The sequence below is a fragment of the Strix uralensis genome, chromosome 5 (assembly GCF_047716275.1).
Source record: "Strix uralensis isolate ZFMK-TIS-50842 chromosome 5, bStrUra1, whole genome shotgun sequence".
NCBI classification, from domain to species: Eukaryota; Metazoa; Chordata; class Aves; order Strigiformes; family Strigidae; genus Strix; species Strix uralensis.
Window position 1 is genome coordinate 26,229,257 of NC_133976.1, and position 18,550 is coordinate 26,247,806.

The 18,550-nt window shown below is 41.8% G+C and overlaps 1 protein-coding gene across 2 annotated transcripts in view; it reads left to right on the forward strand.

Moving 5' to 3' along the window:
• Positions 1–502: 502 nt before the first annotated feature.
• Positions 503–18,550, forward strand: part of FAM3C (FAM3 metabolism regulating signaling molecule C) — a 29,433-nt gene continuing 11,385 nt past the window's right edge. Inside the window, exons 1-3 of one of the 2 annotated variants that reach the window (XM_074870177.1) lie at positions 503–646; positions 14,901–14,961; positions 17,647–17,751. In XM_074870177.1, coding sequence (XP_074726278.1) covers positions 14,949–14,961; positions 17,647–17,751 — 118 coding nt within the window. In that variant the 5' untranslated portion in view covers positions 503–646; positions 14,901–14,948. Of the gene's footprint in view, positions 647–9,444; positions 9,517–14,900; positions 14,962–17,646; positions 17,752–18,550 lie in introns of those variants that run through there. The other variant, XM_074870178.1, reaches the window with a different exon arrangement.

Consider the following 18,550-nt stretch of genomic DNA (forward strand, 5'->3'; position numbering starts at 1 on the left):
GAAAAAGTAGTGCAGAACGGTGCTAGCTGTGCGGGGCGGCGCCGCCACACCAGCTAGGATGGATCTGTACCCAGCCTCTCCGCGGGGCCCGTCAGCACGGCCCGGCAGGGGCGGCCCCGCTGCTCCCCGGGGCAGCACCCGCCACTAATGGCTCCGGGGGCCACCGCAGGAGCCCGCCCCGCCCCGCGGCGCTGGGGGGGGCGTGGTCGCCCGTCCAGCCCGGGCGACCCTCCGGGGACGCCTTCGGGGGGGGGCGCGTAGAAAGACCCCGGGGGTAGCGGGAACGGGTCTGCCCAGAGCCGGGTCAGACGCGCCGGCACTTTGCGCGCGCCCCACCCGCGTCTAACCGGGACGGCCCCGCGGTTGCGGCGGGCGGGAGGGAGGCAGGGAGGGAGGCGGGGGCCGTGGCCGTGGCGGCGGGCGCGAGGCGCGGGCGGGCTGGCAGCGGGCGCGGCTGAGGGGCGGCACCGCCGCGGCCCCGGTCCGCCACCGGTAGGGGGCGGGCGCGCCGTCTCCGCGCCTCCCTCCGCCTCTGCAGCGGCGGCGGCTCCGCTCGCTTCCTGCTCGGTCGCCGGCGGGCGGGCCGGGGCAGCCTGCGCGGCGCGGCCGCTGAGGGGAGGCTGCGCGACCTGCCCCTGCGGCCCAGGTAGGGGCTCGCGTTCTCCGCGGGGGGCTGGCGCCCGCGCTCCCCTCCGGGGGGTGGCGGGCGGCTCCTCCCCCTCCCGCTGGGGAGCCCGCCGCTGGCTCTGCCGCCCGGGCGCGCACCGCTCTCCTCGGCGCGGGGCAGCCGCGCCAGGCTGGCGCTGGCCGCCTGCCCTTTCCTCCGTTGCCGGCTGCCCCCGGCGGGGCAACTTCCCGGGCCCCTGCCTGGCCCTCCCCCCGTCCCCTCCCGCCCGGGAGCTGCTGCCGCCGCGAGGAGTGCGGCGGGCCGGGGCCCCGGGCGCGGGTCAGAGCCGGGCGGTACCACCACCCCCCCCGTCCCCCGGGGCCCCTGGGAGCAGCCGGCCGGGCGGCGGGCGGGGACCCCCCGGGGGGAGTCTCCCCTCCCCTCCTCTCTTCCCCGTTCCCTTCTTCCTCGCCGTGGGCCCGGCCCGGCGGGGGGCTGGCGGGCAGCCTGGGGGCAGCGGCGTGGCGCCAGCGGCCGCGCTCCGGCCCGTGCCGGTGCGAGCGCTCGGTGCTGCCGGGCTGGACGCGCCCGAGGCGGCGGCACCGGTGGTGGCGGCTCTCGGCGGAGCCGGACGCCCCGGTCCAGTTAAGTAAGTAAAGTGTTTGCAGTGTAGGCGGCCTCTTGCTGCTGAAACAAAAGACTTAGCGCAGTGAAAATGAAATGGTGCTGCTTTTCGGCGGTTTTGTTCTCTCCCTGTTGAGTACTGGATCACGGACGTTGTCGTTACATGGGTTATAGGACTCAACTCTTGTTTACCTAAAGCACTAAATACACCGTTACAGGGAACAGCCCTGAACTGATAAGGAAGGAGAATGTGCTGTGCATCCAGGTTTGCAGAGAGATGCTAGTCGAAGCAGTCAGCGTTCCTTTGCTTTCTAGCCTCCGAGTTGCTGAAGTAGGAAAAAAATACAGTAATTATATTTTTCTTTTTTGGTAGGTAAGTGGTACCATATCTTAAGTTACGTTTTTTCCAGAGTTGCTGAGGGGCTGTGTAACTCACGTGATTCCATTATCTTTCCATTTTCTCAAACTTAAAAGAGGTTAAATGATGATGTAATAACTCCAGACTTCCGTAAAGATCTCTGCATATGCCAGGTCGTCTTTGTAATATATTTGAGCCCGTGGTGGTTCTTTGCTGGTGAACCTAGCTGACTGGTCCTCTTCTTTTAACGAAGTATTTACTTAATACTAATAGGAGAATTATTTAGGGGAAAAAACCCCAGAAATTGCTGGTTAATGACTGTACAACAGTATTTTTTTAAAGCCTTCGAAACTAATCAAGGCATGAATGTCTTCATTAGCACATATTCTCCCCCAGGCATTCTTTTAAGTATGAAGAAATCTTTTTCATCTGTTCGTTTACATAGTTGTCTGTGGCAAAACAAGTTTTGTAACTTGCTTTAAGCCTGCAGGTAGGCTCTTCACGAGCTAATAGCTTGGTATTGTCGTGTAATAACATCTAATCACTTCGGGATGGAGGAGGCACCTGGTTTGTTGCAGGCCATTGCTTCCATCTCTTTGCAGCAGTCCTGACCAGTTCACCTATTAAGACTGCAGAGTAAATAGTTACAAAAGTCGCCATACAGTACCCACAAGTTACTGCCTAGCCTCTCTAGGTGCAGCCCGAATGCTTCAGGGCTTACGTGCTCTACATGTAATGAGAATTCTCAGTGCTTTAAGAAGAGTGAGGACAAAATTTGAGAATTTAGTGTAACTTTGGCAAGCTGATATTTAAAAAGTGAACTGAATGTTTAGTTTCCGGTTTTGTTCGAAATATTAGTATACTATATGGGAAAGGGATTTTTTTTTTTCCCCCTGTAAGATCATAAGATGAATCGGTACCATGTAAGGTGTAAAAATACCACTTTGCTTACAGATTATTTTGTAGCCTAGAGATTAGGTGTTCATAAGATGAATCCACAGCAGCACAGAGAACTTGTTCCTTAAGATTTAAATCGTTGAAAGAGAAATTGTTATTCAAATAGAACTTGGGATCTGCTTTGTAAACCTGCAGTCCCAGTGAAGTCAGAGGGTTGACATGTGAGTGTAAGGACTGCAAGTCTTACCGCTTACATTGGCAATCAGCGTCTCCATGAGCCCTGATGTAAGTGATATATATGTTCAGTTTTGAGTTTTTCACTAAAATCTTCTGATAAAATGTAGGATTTAAGGCATAATCATTGTAAACTTGGGTGCTTTCTCTGCCAGTGGCCAGCTGAACAACCCTGTGACAATCGTTTTGCTGTCAACAGCACTGGAATTACTGTAATTGTTTCACAGTTTAGAAGGATCCCTCTGGGAAGTCTCACATTGATCTGAAACCAAGACTGTCCGTAAATTCTCAGGATTACTTCAGGAAAAATGTAATCTGCAATAGTGTCAGAAATCTTGAGTCTTACAATGAGACTTCATGAGATGGCTTTGCAAGTCTAACAGCCTGATGCTGCTGTGCTTTGCCTGCTGATACTCCTAAAAGTTGTCTGCTCATCTGTCAGAAATTATATTAATTCTCTTTTACTGGGTTAGCTTTCCTCAGTGAGCAAAGTCATGTGGTCTGAGCTGGAGAAATGGTGAGTGGGCTGGAGCAAGCTGGCAGGTGAGCTCACCTATCTCATAAATTTTCATGCTTCCTAGTACTATCCAGGCCTGAGGTGCAGTGATGAGGAAATAACTTTCAACTGGTATTGCTTAAACTGGAAATAACTTTAAACTTGAAACCTCATTTCTTAGCACCAGCATTTTCAACTCAGATGGACATTAGAGCATCTGTAACCTATGTGTAGGTGTTCCTTGATTCTTACTTCATCATCTAAAATGCTGTGTCTAAGTATGAATCCAAGCATAGCCTCCTCATGTTTTTTGTAATGGTATATGTGTCCCAAGAGGACTTTAGGATTTTTTTTTTTCTTAAAAGAAATAAATATTTTTCTGGATAATTTGTAGTTCTAGTTCTACCCTGTAATTTGTTTGCATCTGCCTGCATCTTGATGTTATCCACAAATTTAAAAAGCTTATCCTTATTTAGTAGTCCAAGACATTGATGACAACGTCAAATATTATTTTACCCAGGCCTCCTGCAATCCACTCACACTTAAGTTTTCACAGGGAGTTATCAATAGTTACTCTTCTGGAATTGTTCAACTATTTTTGCTCCCTGTATATAGTACCATACTTCTGTGATACAAAAATAGTTTGTTTCTTCCTTTGCAGACAGAACTGCAACTTAGCTTTTTCCGGCTGTTGTTGGAGCTCAGTGCTAAGAGGGTATGGGATAGGGGAGAAGCTTTGGATGACTGTCAGGACAGAGGGAGCTGCTGGAGTAAACTCTGCCCTGCATTTAATGCGCACTGCTGTTGAGTCAGTTTTAATGGCAGAAAGTTGCACAATGTGTTTATATGTACAAAAGCATGGTAGTTCTCATGAGACTCTGATTAAAATCTTAATTAACGTCAAAACAGATGACACTTACAGTCCCCCCTCTAAGACTTACTTCTTGTGACTAGCTGACTTCCTTCCCTTCTCTGACCATCTCTTCAGTTTCCTTTTATCTGAGGAGAAAGTAACCATCTCCTAATAGCAAAGACTTTTTTTTCTTGATCTATTTTGGCATCGTCAGTTACTTGAGTCATCATTTCCCAAACTTTTAAGCTGGTATAAGCTAGTACTACCTCTGCTAGAAAACTGCTGACCTGCTCCCAGACACTTATTTCTGCCTTTGGGTCTGCCCAGATATTCCTGCAAGTACCTGGTAAGGTGGTTGAGGGAACTGTCATGGCTGTTTTCTTGCTGGTCACCTGAACATCAGTGACACTTGAATGGTTTTAGAACTGCCTCTGAGTCAATTCAGGCAGAAGTTTATTACAGGATTTTCTGTAATAATTACTGAATTTCTCTTACAATAGCATGGTGCAGAGAGGCATGGCATCAGGAGTTGTTACAGTATACAGTGACTGTATATCAGTGTCTTCATGTCAGCTTTGTATAGAGTCTCAGTGGTAAGCACCCTTTTATCACCAAGGGATGCTGTTCCTCAAATTAGTTTATGTATACTTAATGTGGCAAATTTCTCCATGGGTGATGACCTGTAGTAACCTGCTATCCCACATAACTTTTAATTTTTCCCACCTATATCAATTCTTAGATTTTAGAATCTCAAAGGGTAGAAGATGGCTGTGTTGGAATTGTTTTTCACTGTGAAATTAATTTTTGTCAGATATAGCTTATGTGTTTGGTACTGGTTGCTGGAAGATTGCACCCAGCCAGGAAGTAAGTTACGGATCTTTGTTCTAATCCCTTCATGCTCAGAAGACAGACTAGAGACTGCAATTTTTGTTGCAGTCTCTTTGTGTCTTCAGTAGGAAGGAGTGAGTCACTCTAGAGCTGTTAAGGATCATGCAACTGACCACCTTCCGTATAGAATCGTAGAATTGTTTAGGTTGAAAGAGACCTTTAAGACTGAGTCCAACTGTTAACCTAGTACTGCCAAGTCCACCACTAAACCATGTCCCTAAACAACACAACAACACATCTTTTAAATACGTCCAGGATGGTGACTCTACTGCTTCCCTGGGCAGCCTGTTCTAATGCTTGACAACCCTTTCAGTGAAGAAATTTTTTCTAATAACCAGTCTAAACCTCCCCTGGCACAACTTGAGACAGTTTCCTCTTGTTCTATCACTTGTTACTTGGGAGAAGAGACCGACACCTGCCTTGCTACAACCTCCTTCAGCTGTAGAGAGTGATAAGGTCTCCCCTGAGCCTCCCTACCTCCAGGCTGTACAACCCCAGTTCCTCCAGCACCTTATAAGACTTGTGCTCTGGACCCTTCACCAGCTTTTTTGCCCTTCCTTGGACATGCTACAGAACCTCAATGTCTGTCTTGTAGTGAGGGGCCCAAAAATGAACACAGTATTCAAAGTGTGGCCTCACCAGTACCAAGTACAGGGGGACAATCACTTACCTAGTGCTGCTGGCCACACTATTTCTGATACCAGCCAGGATGCTATTGGCCTTCTTGGCCACATGGGCACACTGCTGGCTCATATTCAGCTGGCTGTTGACCAACACCCCCAGGTTCTTTTCCTCCAGGCAGCTTTCCAGCCACTTGTCCCCAAGCCTGTAGCATTGCATGGGGTTGTTGTGACCCAAGTGCAGGACTCAGCACTTGGCCCTGTTGAACCTCATACAATTGGCCTCAGCCCATCAATCCAGCCTGTCCAGATCCCTCTGTGGAGCCTTCCTACTCTCAAGCAGATCAACACTCCTGTTCAGCTTCATGTCATCTGCAGACTTACTGAGTGCATCATGCAGCATGGAGGTTACTAGTCACCCAACAGCAGCCTTATATCTGCAGTATGATCCCTCTCTGCAGTGTCCTGTAGGTATAACATGGCCCCTCTGCACTTTGGGCCTGCTGTGCTGCTGCCCCTTCTCCCCAGAGCTGATGTGCGATGCTTTCTCTGCTGGGTGCTCCACTCGGCCAGTGGCGTGCTCTTGCTGCCTTGTAAAGGGCCAAAGCCCTGCCAAAGTGATGCCTCATGTGGAAGATGAGTAGATGAGAAGAGTCTCTGTGGTAGAGCAGGGGTTTCTGTATGCCTTAGAGCAAGAGGAGGGAGATAACAGCAGTGCTCTGAGCAGTGGCTGTCACTGGGGAGTACTTCACAAGCACATCCCAGCTTCCTGGTGAGATCAGCATGCTACCAAGCAAAGGTTAAAAGTCCTTTCCAATATGCAGCCTCAGATCATGCTAAGCGTTTGTTAAAGAAGCTTAAATGCTTGGTAGTATCAGAGTAGTTTTTGGCAGCAGTGTGCGGTGATGTCCCTTGCTACCATTGGTTCCCTTGATCCTGTCTGCCTTGCAAAATATACAGGAGCTCCATGCCTTGCTGTGTCTGTGGTCTCTGTGCAGCTCTGTGACAAGGTCAATGTGGCAATCTGCAGTAAATGAATCTCGTAAGATGATGATCTCATTCTGACATTGTAAAGCTACTATCTAGAGTCTGGTTGTATTTGGGAGGAAGAATGGTGCAGGGGAGCAGATCGGTGTTCCTGCAGGAAACTTGGGCCTATAGAGGAAGTATTTGTAATGTGCCTTTCCTGTTCTGCTTGCTGGCTTGATGACGTTATTTAAAATGGGCCCCAATGTGAAGTGACGTGCTGTAACCGTAGCCTCAGCTAAATTTCTGCAGTGGTCATGTGTGGTTGTATCAAGTCAGAGTAATTATATGTATGTTAATTGTTTGACGGACCTGTAATCTTTTTATATGGTAGTCCTATTGAGACTTGGTGAAAGGGGCAGGATAAGATGCATGGTGGTGATGCATTATTCTGACAACAGGCTTTGTATCAGTTTTTTTTTATTGATACAGAGATGTAAAAGCTGTTGTACATTTGAAACTTCTACTGGATTCTGGCAACACCTTGTTTCGAGTAAGACCTGGTGATCTTGCAGATAAATGCGTTGCAAAGCTTTATTTACTCTTTCCCGGTGTGGAAAGACTGACCAGACTTTGCTGTCTTATGAAATCAAGGTGGTAATTTGTTTCTTCAAAAAACACGACAGAAAACAAGTCAGTGGTTTTGAACTTTTGAACAGGTGGTAATTGCAGCAGTGCTTCAGTTACAAAATAGCTTGTTCATCATTTGACAGAAGAAAATGGTAAACCTCACTCTTAAATCTCTGTTGTGAGATTTATGTACTTCTCTGTGATGAAGTTGAAAAGTAAATGGGTGAATGAGGTTCAGCAGTTTGTCCTTGACTACCTGAACTTCTCTGTGTGATTTTATCCAACCCTATGAAATACAGGGCTAAGATTCTCTTTAATAGGTGTATCAGCAGCAATGGTACAGTTTACTTTATCACATATAAATAGTATGGATTTTAGGGACAGTAAATTAAATACTGTTTTTAAATATATGGACCAGTAAATTTTGTGTAATGTTTGGGAAGAGTCTTCAAAGTATGGATTGGGTGCTTAGAAGGTTTGGGGTTTTTTTGGTTTCTTTCATTGCAAAAGGAATGTGGGTTGAGTTTCATTCTGAGTGGGAAGAATGCCTTAGTACTTTTATCTCAAACTCCATGGGATTCAGGAGAATTTTTCTGTGTTTGAGGCCGACTAGTTCGTGTGCTGCCTAAGGTAGAAGTACTGGATTGATGCCACTAGCAAAAGCTTGCATGGTCAGTGATTTGAACACGTCATTTGGGAAGTGTTTGTTTTACACATCAGGTATTGAAACACTCTGGCATAATGCTTTTTCTCATGTATATTTCCTTTCTTAGAAGTGAAACCACATAGCAGTATTTGCAACATAGGACATGCAATGGTAATTGAATTACCTATTTTTAGAGTAAGTTTGAGTTTCATTTGCAAAATTTATCTGGGTTTCATTTGCAGTTGATAGAAGTAAAATAAAATCTCGTTTTGACAAGCAAACACTGGGTCTAATTCAGTGTTGTCAGAACACCAAGCTGAATCTTACACATATATGGAAGAATACTATTCAGGTGGTATAATTTTTGTAAGAAGTTAATTATTCTTCATGGTAGTATTTGTCTCAAAGGAGAAAAAAATATATATCTGTTAGTTTGTAAGTTGTTCTGTGTTGACAAACCTTTTGCCTTAGTGGATTTCTGCCATAACCACAAGGAATTCATATGGATGTAGGTGTGCCTGTAGGGAACAACTACTTGGGTCATAGTCTCTGTCATCAGAAGACACAAATGGTGCATGGTTGTACAATAAAATTGAACTACAGTAGTTACTTTTTTTAAAGATGTAATTCTTCGCTGTGTGCCCTTCACCAGTTTCAAATTAAATTAATTTTGTAAACATGGTAGAAAAACTATGGGTAGTCTAGCAGAAGGGTAAGCAATCATCTGGGTGATTCTTGTATTTGAATAAAATTATCGTATTAGAAGCCTAGATTCCTGCTCAAATTTAGGCTTGGAATGATTTCGACTGTCTCAGCTGTTTGGTCCGTGGCATGTATTTCAGGTTGGCACAACCACTGGTTTAAAACCAGAGCTCACATAAGAATAGCTAATGCTGTTCCTGACATATCTAATTCACTGTGTAATTTTGAGTAGAAAACCACCACAGCTCTGAACGGCCTGAAAACAGCAGAGTGAAATATCTATTATCAGGGACTGGATTAAACAAAATGTTGTTTAACTGATTTTAGCAGGTATTAAAAGGTAAAATGGCTTTTCATTTTAGCTGTTCTCTGACAGGAAAAAACTGCAGCTGCTAATCATTGAGGAAGGCAGTTTGTGCTGCAAAAAATAAATGCCATCCTAATCTACTCATGACTCAGAAATAAAAATAAAAGCTCAAGCCTTTTTTTTTTTTTTTCCTCTCGGTACTAAGTAATTCTGAATGCTTATCTAATTCTAGTACAGTGTACTTGGTATGCTATTCATGTTAATGTATAGTAAATACAGATAAAAACAGGTATAACATTATTTGACCATTTTTGAAAGTATACAAACTCTTAAATTCTGTTTGGGGGAAAAATTTCTCTTTGAATTTAATTCAGAGCATCTCGGGCTGATTTAGTACTACATATCTGGATACAGATTTGCACATAGTAGTGTAGAAGTACGGGGTTAATACTGCAGGTAACTCTAACTCGCACCTTGTCGACTACCAAGGTTAAGAAAACCTGTCTTGTATTTTAGCAGATTTTTATGATGATTTACAGCCGCCTTTTGTATTTCTTGTCTACCCTTGTAGCTGAGAAGCTGTTTTTCTCCAACATTGTAGCTACAAATAGATAAGCAGCAACCAGTGGATATTGGTAACAGTCCATCTCAACATCTTTTAAAACAGTTTTTATATTACACCTTGGAGGTAAGAGACAAAGGTGTCTGTTCCTTACTTCTCTCTTTACTTTCACAGTTCCTTGCAAAGCAAACCTGATTCTTTTAGCCCCTAGTTGTTTTATGTAGGTCATGTAATTGTTAATCTAGATTCTTCCATTTGGGCATTATGCTTCAAAATAGACTTAGAAAAACTACATATGGGTCTCTGTTAAAAGTCTAGATAGCACATAGAGCAGAGTATTTTTTATTTGTTTAGGCAGAGCAGAATAATTGCTCTTTGTTTCACACACAAAAATCCTATTGGTACAGTTCACAATGAGCAGTTACACTTTTGCAGCAGTACCACATTGACCCTAATATTAAAGAGATGCTGTAATCTCTCGGATCCTTTTCTTCATTACTGTTGCCTGTTCTGCCGCACTTGACGTCCATTTTGAAGTGTGTTACTTTCTGTTTTATTAAATATTGTTGTTGATTTTGGGACCTTTTTCTAATCAACTATGTCAGAATTCAAAATTATCTTGACCTCCTAAATTCTTGCCTCTTATCTTTGCTTGGTTTTGTGTGCCTGTTTCATAAGTATACTGTGCATGCTATCAAGTTGCTAATGGAAATACTATTATCCTGGGAATGAAGTAGACTAATCTGCATGTTTCATTATTATCCACAAAAATATTTATTACATTCATATTTGAAAAACCCTTATAAACAGAAGTACATTGCAAGTGGCTAGAGCTTTCACACACAGTAAGCAGGGCAGAAGCTGTGCCTGAGTGACATGTTCCCTACGTAGTGTGTCCCGCAGCACCATCTCTGGGCAAGAGTGTTGAGCAAGGCTGGTAAAGAATTGATCAAATTGAATTGTGTTCAGCTCAGGACTGAAATCTGGACTTTATACAGTGTTGTTTCAGTGTGGCTATATTAATAAGAATCGTTTGTATGTATTTTATCAATTACTTTACTGACCTCAGTACAATTTCCTCTTGCACCTTGATTCTAGGAAGAAAACTTGCTTGATGACCATAATATCTAATGCATGAACGCAAAAATAACTCAGTCGTGGCGTGTTAGAAACTTTGTATCATCTAATAAAACATGATGATGATTTCCTTGGCAAGATTATAGGCTTGTAGTTTTCCTAAATCAATATAAGCTCCCTGTGTGAAGTACTTGGCAGGGTTCCCTCAAGAGACACAGGTCACTTTTAAAAGCAAGTATCTGCTGCTCTGCTGATTGAAGCTACTTTTAGTATGTATCAAAATACGTGCAGAAGCTATGTGAACATATATGTACTAAATTTGTCAGATTTGTGTTGAGTCTGTCATCCTCGCACAAGTTAATCGACAAGTGGAGCAGAGTGAGGGAAAGCCCTTTTCTTTCTTCCTTTTTTTTTTATTGTAAGCTGCTGTTTCCTGTTTTTCTTCTACTTATGTTATGATGCCCTATGTATAGCATTTTGGGCTGTCATGAGGATTGCTTGGAATGGCTTTGAGTCTGGAAATTGCAACATCTGGAACTTGCCCCTGCCTTGGGACAAAATACAATGCACAAGGATGGGTGGAGTAGAAAAAAGCAACCAGTAACCTCAGCTCCCAGCTGCCTTTCCACATATCCACTCCCTAGTAGTTTGCATCCAGAATAACTTTTCTGCATGGGCAGATGTGCAGATCCATGCAGGGGAATGGACAATGACATGCCAGCATTCAAAAAGGATCTATAACCTGTAACTTCTTGTCTTCTCTGGTTCAGTGAGCAGTCTGTGTTTTCCTTCCTATTCTTGAGGGTTTGAGCAACCCATGCACTAGGCTGTGCTGAAAGAGCAATTTCTGAACTTGCCAATATGGTAGCACCAGCTTCCTGCCTGTGCTGGTTTTCTCTTACTTTTGTTGTTGAGTCAATCATGTTCTGTCAGTTCAGAGAACTTTCTACATCAGTTTAAAAAAGCATTCCCTTCTTTGTTTTCCACTATTTAGTATTTCACAGCTTTACATACTGGAATTTAACCATCTCCTTGGACCAGCGTGGCTGGCTGGCTGAGGTTGGCTGAAGGTTAGCATCATCGAAGCCTTTTAAGAAAACTATCCACCAGCTACTGACAAGAGGCCTCGCTCTACCAGTCTGTAGATCTTGATCTCTTTGTAGTTTTGTGCTCTTTATTCAGGATGTGGATATGACTTACTGTAGGTGACAGGTCACTGGTTTGAACATCTTGCCACTGAATGTTCTCCTGTGTGCTGGTTCCTGGGCATTGGCGATGACAGGCTGTGGAATTCAGAAAGCTCTTTGACAGGTGTGTTTGTTGCTGAGAAAAGATGTGTCTGGACCTTTAGCACTGAGTGAGATCATAGGAAAAGGAGACCATGCTCCTCCAGACTCATGAGGAGTTGCACAAGATTCCTTTGACCAATAGCAATATCAGAAGTTTACTAGAATAGCTGAAATTCACAGTGATACTTATCTTGTGAATGAATGCATGTGCCATGTGCTGGTATTTTACTATGCTGATTGTGACTAGAATTTGTTCTGACTTAAACCACCTTTACTGTTGTCCATGATAGATGTAAACCTGCCATTTGTTATTCCCCAGGGTGGCCTATTGGGAGGGGAGGTGTGACAACTTCCTTTCTCTTGCTGTAGAGGAAAACCAGCATCTGAAGGCTCTGGTTTTAGGTTCTTCAGTGGATAGCTTCTTGTTTCAATGCAGTTGATGCTGCATGTGAGGGATTTTTTGGTTTCTTTCCGCTGCCCAAGTTTTAGACGTTGACTGATAAAGCTCTGAAGTTCTGCACTAAGAAAACAATCTGAAAAGTAAGAAAATCCATGTTTCACAGTCATACGATATAATGCTTCCCAAAACCAGCCGTTTTGCTTTGTGACTTGTAGATGTTGATCACTTCTGCTGCCTGATCTGTGGTGCTATCCTGGGCCTTTGCATCTGTATAGGGTTCTGCTGTATTCATCAGGGGGCTGCCTATAGACCCTGCTATAGCCTGCACCTCCTGCCTCAGTCTCCCACTAGTAAGCAATAAATGTGAGCCTTGTACTGCCTGACAGAGATGAATTATGTTAATGTAGTAATAAAGTGGTTGTTTATATTACTGGGCATTCATAACTCAAGAAGATACTTAGGTTGTAATTCTGCTGCCCTTGCTTGATGGAATCTTATGTCAAAGAGGAGAAAAACAGCGTTTAAGGTTTTTTAACCCATTCCTAAAGTAATCAAAGGAATGTTGTTGCTACTGTTTTTGTGCATCTGAGTCTGAGCAAGCTCAATTGTGGTCCTGTGTTCTTTGTTTGTTTTTAAATGGTCCTAAAATATGCACTATGAGAAATTCCAAAACCATTTTTATATCGCTTCTGTAATTCCAATTATGAGGTCTGATACTAAAGATGTGGAGTAATGGTCGATAAGCATTCATAAGCGCTCATGCACTGTCCTATTTTATTCCTTGTTTTGTCTTGAATTAAAAAAAAAAAACAACTCTAAGATAATGCTGTATAGGAAGAGGATTTCATGTTCATAAATTATTCTCTTGCAGCTGGAAAATGCTGTGCAACGTTTATCTGTACTGTAGCATTTCTGTATTTATTCTCTAGATGAAAACCCACAATTTTTTGATATGCTGTAATTTAGGAAAAGAATCTCTAAATCACTTTTAAAGTTTCTTTCAATTTGAGGCATAACATACTCATTTTTACTTTTTTTAAATCAAAACCATTTCACACTTTAAAAATGCATCTTATCTGTTGTGTATTTGTTGATTGCAACAAATAATGATCACTGAGATGGGTGGATGGGGGTGTTAGGATAAAGACATTCTGCAGTCAAGGTTGGATTATATGATTGTTTCACTTAGTTTCTGCTTTTTGATTTTGTTCATATTCTTGCTTTGATGCTTTGAATTCATTATGTGTTTTTGTTATAGTAAAACAAAAAGCGGAAAGTGTGTGGTTTTTTTTTTTTTTCTTTCAGTGCTGACTTAAAACAAGCTCGTGGTTGTCCAAACTACAGACAGTGTTTATTTTAATGTTGATATATTTCCGGGGTTGGGGAGGCAAGAGAAGGGAGCTTAGAATAATTCTGTTCACAGACTTTGAAATCAAATGAGTTTATCTGCCCTGGCAGATTCTTTTTACCTTTTTATAAGACAGTTAAATACTAGCCTTTCACTGGAAGAAGATATGTGTGGATATAATATATGTGGCTATAAATACAATGGATATATTATGTTTGTAATATGCTATGAGATTTCCCTTGTAGTACAAAGTTAGTATTTAAAACCATTTGTCTGCTTTACAAACTTTGTTGATATTTATTTTCAAATGCGTAGGAGGTTATTTGGTTTTTCCTGTTTATTTCTCCGCTGCCTATTTTCTTGGAAACTTTAAGCAGTAGAGCACGATGACTATGTCTTTGGCAAAGAGGATCTGGACACAAATCACCAAATTTACGGATACTGAGTTAAGTGAAGGCAAAAGGTGGTTTGTGTAATAATCAATTTTTCCTCTGTAGCATAGCTCATGAGAACTATGTGGGGGTTTTGGTGATCTTTTCCAAATGATTTGCATTTCCTGACTTCTAATAACAATAGTTTTTCAAAAATTTCTAAGGATAACATTTTTCTTGGTTTTTGACAACATGGCATAGGACTGCAGACTATTAGGGATGCTGTGGTTTTTGTGATGGGAGTGTGGAATGGCTACTTGGGTTAGAATGACAGTTTATTACATGTTTTTAAATTTGGCCTTAGTGTAGATGATCCAAGAAGATCCCTGAATGCCAATAGTTTTCTTTTGCCATATTAAATAGAAGCAGTTATGCAGCAAAATGCGAATTCAGAAAGAGATTTATTTTTTTTTTTTTAATCCAGAAGGGAAGTACTGATTACAGACTGTTATTTGTCTGAATGCCTTTTGCATTTTTGGAAGTGACTGAGGGCTCTTTTTTACTTATGATGATAAGAATAGAAGAAGTGAGATAGAACAGTTCAGGTAACATTCTGTTTTCAAGCAAATTCTAGTTTCAGTTAATTTAAAAAAAATTTTTACACACTTAATCCACTCAAATGTTGTAAAACAAATTACCATTTTTCCAATAGATATGTAGTATTTAATGAGTAAAGATTACAATGTTTGCCAAACCTTTATTTGCCCATATACCATGGGGTCATGCTCAACCATGGTGGGCCCATGCCGCACTCAGCCTGGACATCTTCTGTCTTGAGTTTTCCCCTACTCCTGATTCAAGAAGCACAAAGATGACCATGTACTGACATGGTATATGTGCGAATAAAGGTTTGGCAAACATTAATGTTATTGGCTGAAAAATCTATGGGTTTTTTTTACTGTTAACCCATCGCAAGAGTGTTCATTTGGCTGTAATTATGATCATGTACCTTTCTTTTTCCCTAGGTGGCTATTTTTAATGCAGTAGTGTCATCAGCTGGCTGAAGAGTAAACATGAGAATAGCAGGTAAGTATGCTCAGTAAAATCAGACTTCTGTCACTTGTGAAACAAGTGCTATAGACAGCATTAACAAGTTGTGACACTAAGGTTGTAAAATAAACTTAAGGTTGTAAAATAAACCTGGCATAACAGGCAGTGCTGTTACACTTAACTGATGTTTTATGAAACTCAGTTTGGAATTTGGGATGGTCTAAGAGCAAGCAGCTGGTTAAAATGCTTTAGCTGATCTGGTTAAGGTGCCTTGACTTGACATACTTCAACTGCTAATTCTGTAAGATGATGAAGGAATACGGAAATGGCCAATTGATGTCTTAAGCAGTTTCTTCCCTGCCTCACACCCTAACCAAAAGTGTTTTAAATTTCATGAATGGTTACTCAGAGTTTGAAAGCTATAAAAGCATTTTCGTAGAGGTAAGTTACTACAGTACAGGGTTTGAGAAACTGATTGTACTTGACAGAAGGTGTGGGGGTTGTAAAAATAAAATCTCTTCCAATCTAACACTACAAGAAAATATTATTTCAGACGTTTCCTTGCAGTAGAATAGCCTGTGTGGCAGTCGAACAGTTTTGAGTTTCTGATGTATTGCACTTTTATGAATACTTGTAGTGTTACGTTGCAGAAGGAGCAACTGTTGGCTCTTCTAGGAGATAATGACACCTCCTTTTCCAAGAGTTGCACATTAACCTTCTTAATGCAGCAAATTGGTCCAGATTTTTGTCACTACTTCTAAAGTTGTTTTATTAACCTCAATATGTATAACTGGGCGCAACCTGCTAAAGTAAATCTAATAAAGAACTGGAAAATGCTGCAATTTTTAGAAGATGGCTAAATCACCTGGAAAATTACTTTCCCAAACCTCTTTTTAATTCCATCTAACTACTTGTGTTGCTAAAACCCACAAAGATGATAAAGCAGTTCCTATAGAATATTGTACCTGTAGCAAAGAGGCTGTTTTTAATTCAAGTGCTAAAAGACTTTTCTAGGAGATTTCTTACCTCTCCCTTAGAGGGAGCGCTCTCGGTTCGGTTGAAAGGCTCAGGGTATAGAGTGGAGGGGATGGTTAGTGCTCAGAGTTCTGGTTCATCTCACCTACTGTCTACTGAAACAACATGCTCTCCAAATGCTACTTGCTAGATGACACATTCCAAAATCTGGTACCATCTTGTCTTTTTAAGCAGTGTTGCTTTGAAAACCTTTTCTCCACTTTTCTCCATTATGTTCAGCTCATCTGTTTTATCCAGTGCTTACACATGGTTCACTTCCCTTCAGTGCAATAATCTTTGGAGTTCCAGCATAATATTTTTAAATTAAGTTTGCATCTGTGTTTTCTTACATAGTATGTATGTGCTCACACACACGAAAAGGGAGAGAGGAAGACTGAAATACAAGCAAATAAAAAAGTTGTATCTCTTTCTTCATATTTCTTATCTTTTTCTATTCCCTTATCTTTTTTTTAGCCTTTTGGAAGGATTGATCAGCATCTCTCATCCTTCTGAAGGATGAGTAATCTGATTATTTTAAGGTTTTCTGAACAGCCCATCTCAGCAGCAGTCTGAGATCTGCAGGAGTACATAAGTTTGGTTTTTTTCTGAAGGATTTATTTGGCTGGCAATCTGAGGAACAGAAGCATGCTGTAAGGTTTCTTCTTCCAAACAGTTTGACATACTGGGGTGAGACAGGAAGGCAGGATGTTGATCACATGCCTCCTCACCTAACTTCTACTCTCAGTCAGTTAGTATTTTACAATAAGCTAAGAGTGAAGTATTATGTAAAAATCTATTGAAAATGTTGCTGAAAAGTGGTGGGGTTCATGGCAGTACCACATACACTTGACTTTCCCGTTCAGATGTAAATTGCTGTGGTTGTGTGCTTCCAGCTCTCCTCCCAGGAGGTAGTTTGACTGTTCAGCACTGGAGAAAGTTAGGCTTGTAAACTTCAGACTACTTGAGGCTTCAACATATTAAAAGGGGAAGGGGATGGGTACTGCTTTTTATTGCTTTTTAAATTAGCTCTGAGTCTTCAAACTTGCTTTTTGAAGGTCAGTAATATAAATTTGTTGAAAAGGAGGTGAGGAGGCTTTTTTTCTGTTTAGGGTTTTTTTGGAGGTTTTTTTTTTTTTTAATGTAATGCTCAAACCTGGCTGACCAAAGCAGCCAAGCTACAGTATATGAAAAGATCCATAATCACTCAGTCTTGGCCATAAAACAGAGGCAGCTCAGTTGGCAGGTGGGGTGGGAAGAGGAATGTTTGTACACAGTGAGGAAACAGGTGCACGTGGCCAAGAACAGGGAAGTGGAATAAGGGGAGGTGGGAATTTCCGCTTTGGACAGCAGCCAGTTAGATCAGCTTAGTTCATTTTGTTAAGCTGGATTTCCATGAAAAAGTATGTGTTTTCTCCCGGCTGCTGAGCTCAGTTGGTGTACTGTGGTGCCAGACAAGCATGAAGCTGGAGAAAGCTGAGAGCAGGGTATGTATTTGGTATAGTAACCTGATGGACTGGCTCAGTTGCATCTTACGTTATAATGTTCATTTCTTGCTGATTACTTCTGTTTAGTGGGTCCGCAAATGATCATCCTGTTTGAGTTCCCCCTGATGTAATCTGGTACACATTTCTCATGTCATTAATTTTGGTAAACTTAATGTTATCATTTGCAGATAATTTTCTGAAACTTTTCTCTGCTTCTGAATAGGTGCTGCAAAGTTGGTAGTAGTCGTAGCAATATTTTTATTGACGTTTTATGTCATATCTCAAGTATTTGAAATAAAAATGGATGCAAACTTAGGACACATATTTGGTAAGTGATGACTTTGTTTTCTCTGAACATCTATTAATATTTACTTCAGCCACAATCAAGAATATATTATTCATTTTGCTTTAAGCTTAGGTTCTTACACTTAAGAATTCTGTGTTTATTTTTAATGTGTCTACTCGTTGGGTTTTTTTATGTATAACATATATATAATGTGTGTATTAAGTTATTTTCTGTGTGAAATATTTAATGTACTCTCTTAACCAGTTTGATTCTTTTGCCTGCCAAGTATGTGTAACTTTACATGCTTTTTCTGTTTAATGGTACTTACAGTTTTAGTCTGGAGTTGTAAACTAGCTGACTGGAATGATGTTTTTGAAATCTGTGCTCTGCCTTTCTGCTGCTTAAGCAATTCATAATTTATGTTCTGGGTGCACTTTTTTGCTTGCACAGGTACACTACCACATACACTTGAACGTGCAGTAGTCAAAACATTTCAGATGTGCCCAGGTTCTACACAGAAAAGGATTAGAAGCTGAGGTGACTTAAAATTCAGAGTCTGTTTTGAACCAACTTTATCTTTAAAGGGGCTTTTCAGTACAAAACCCACAATTTTAGGTACATGGGTAGGGTTCATGTTGTTTAACTCCAGATTACTACAGTGTGAGCTGACAGATGAACCATTCACCAGAGACATCTTTAATAATTGTTGAAGATACATAGGTGTCATTAAGTATTACAGATGTATTGTAGATATGTGCATGATGAGGTCACTTGTGTTTCTGCCTATCCCAGGAAAGGGAGTTGTGAATGGTTGGGTTCAAATGCACCTGAGTTGCAGGCT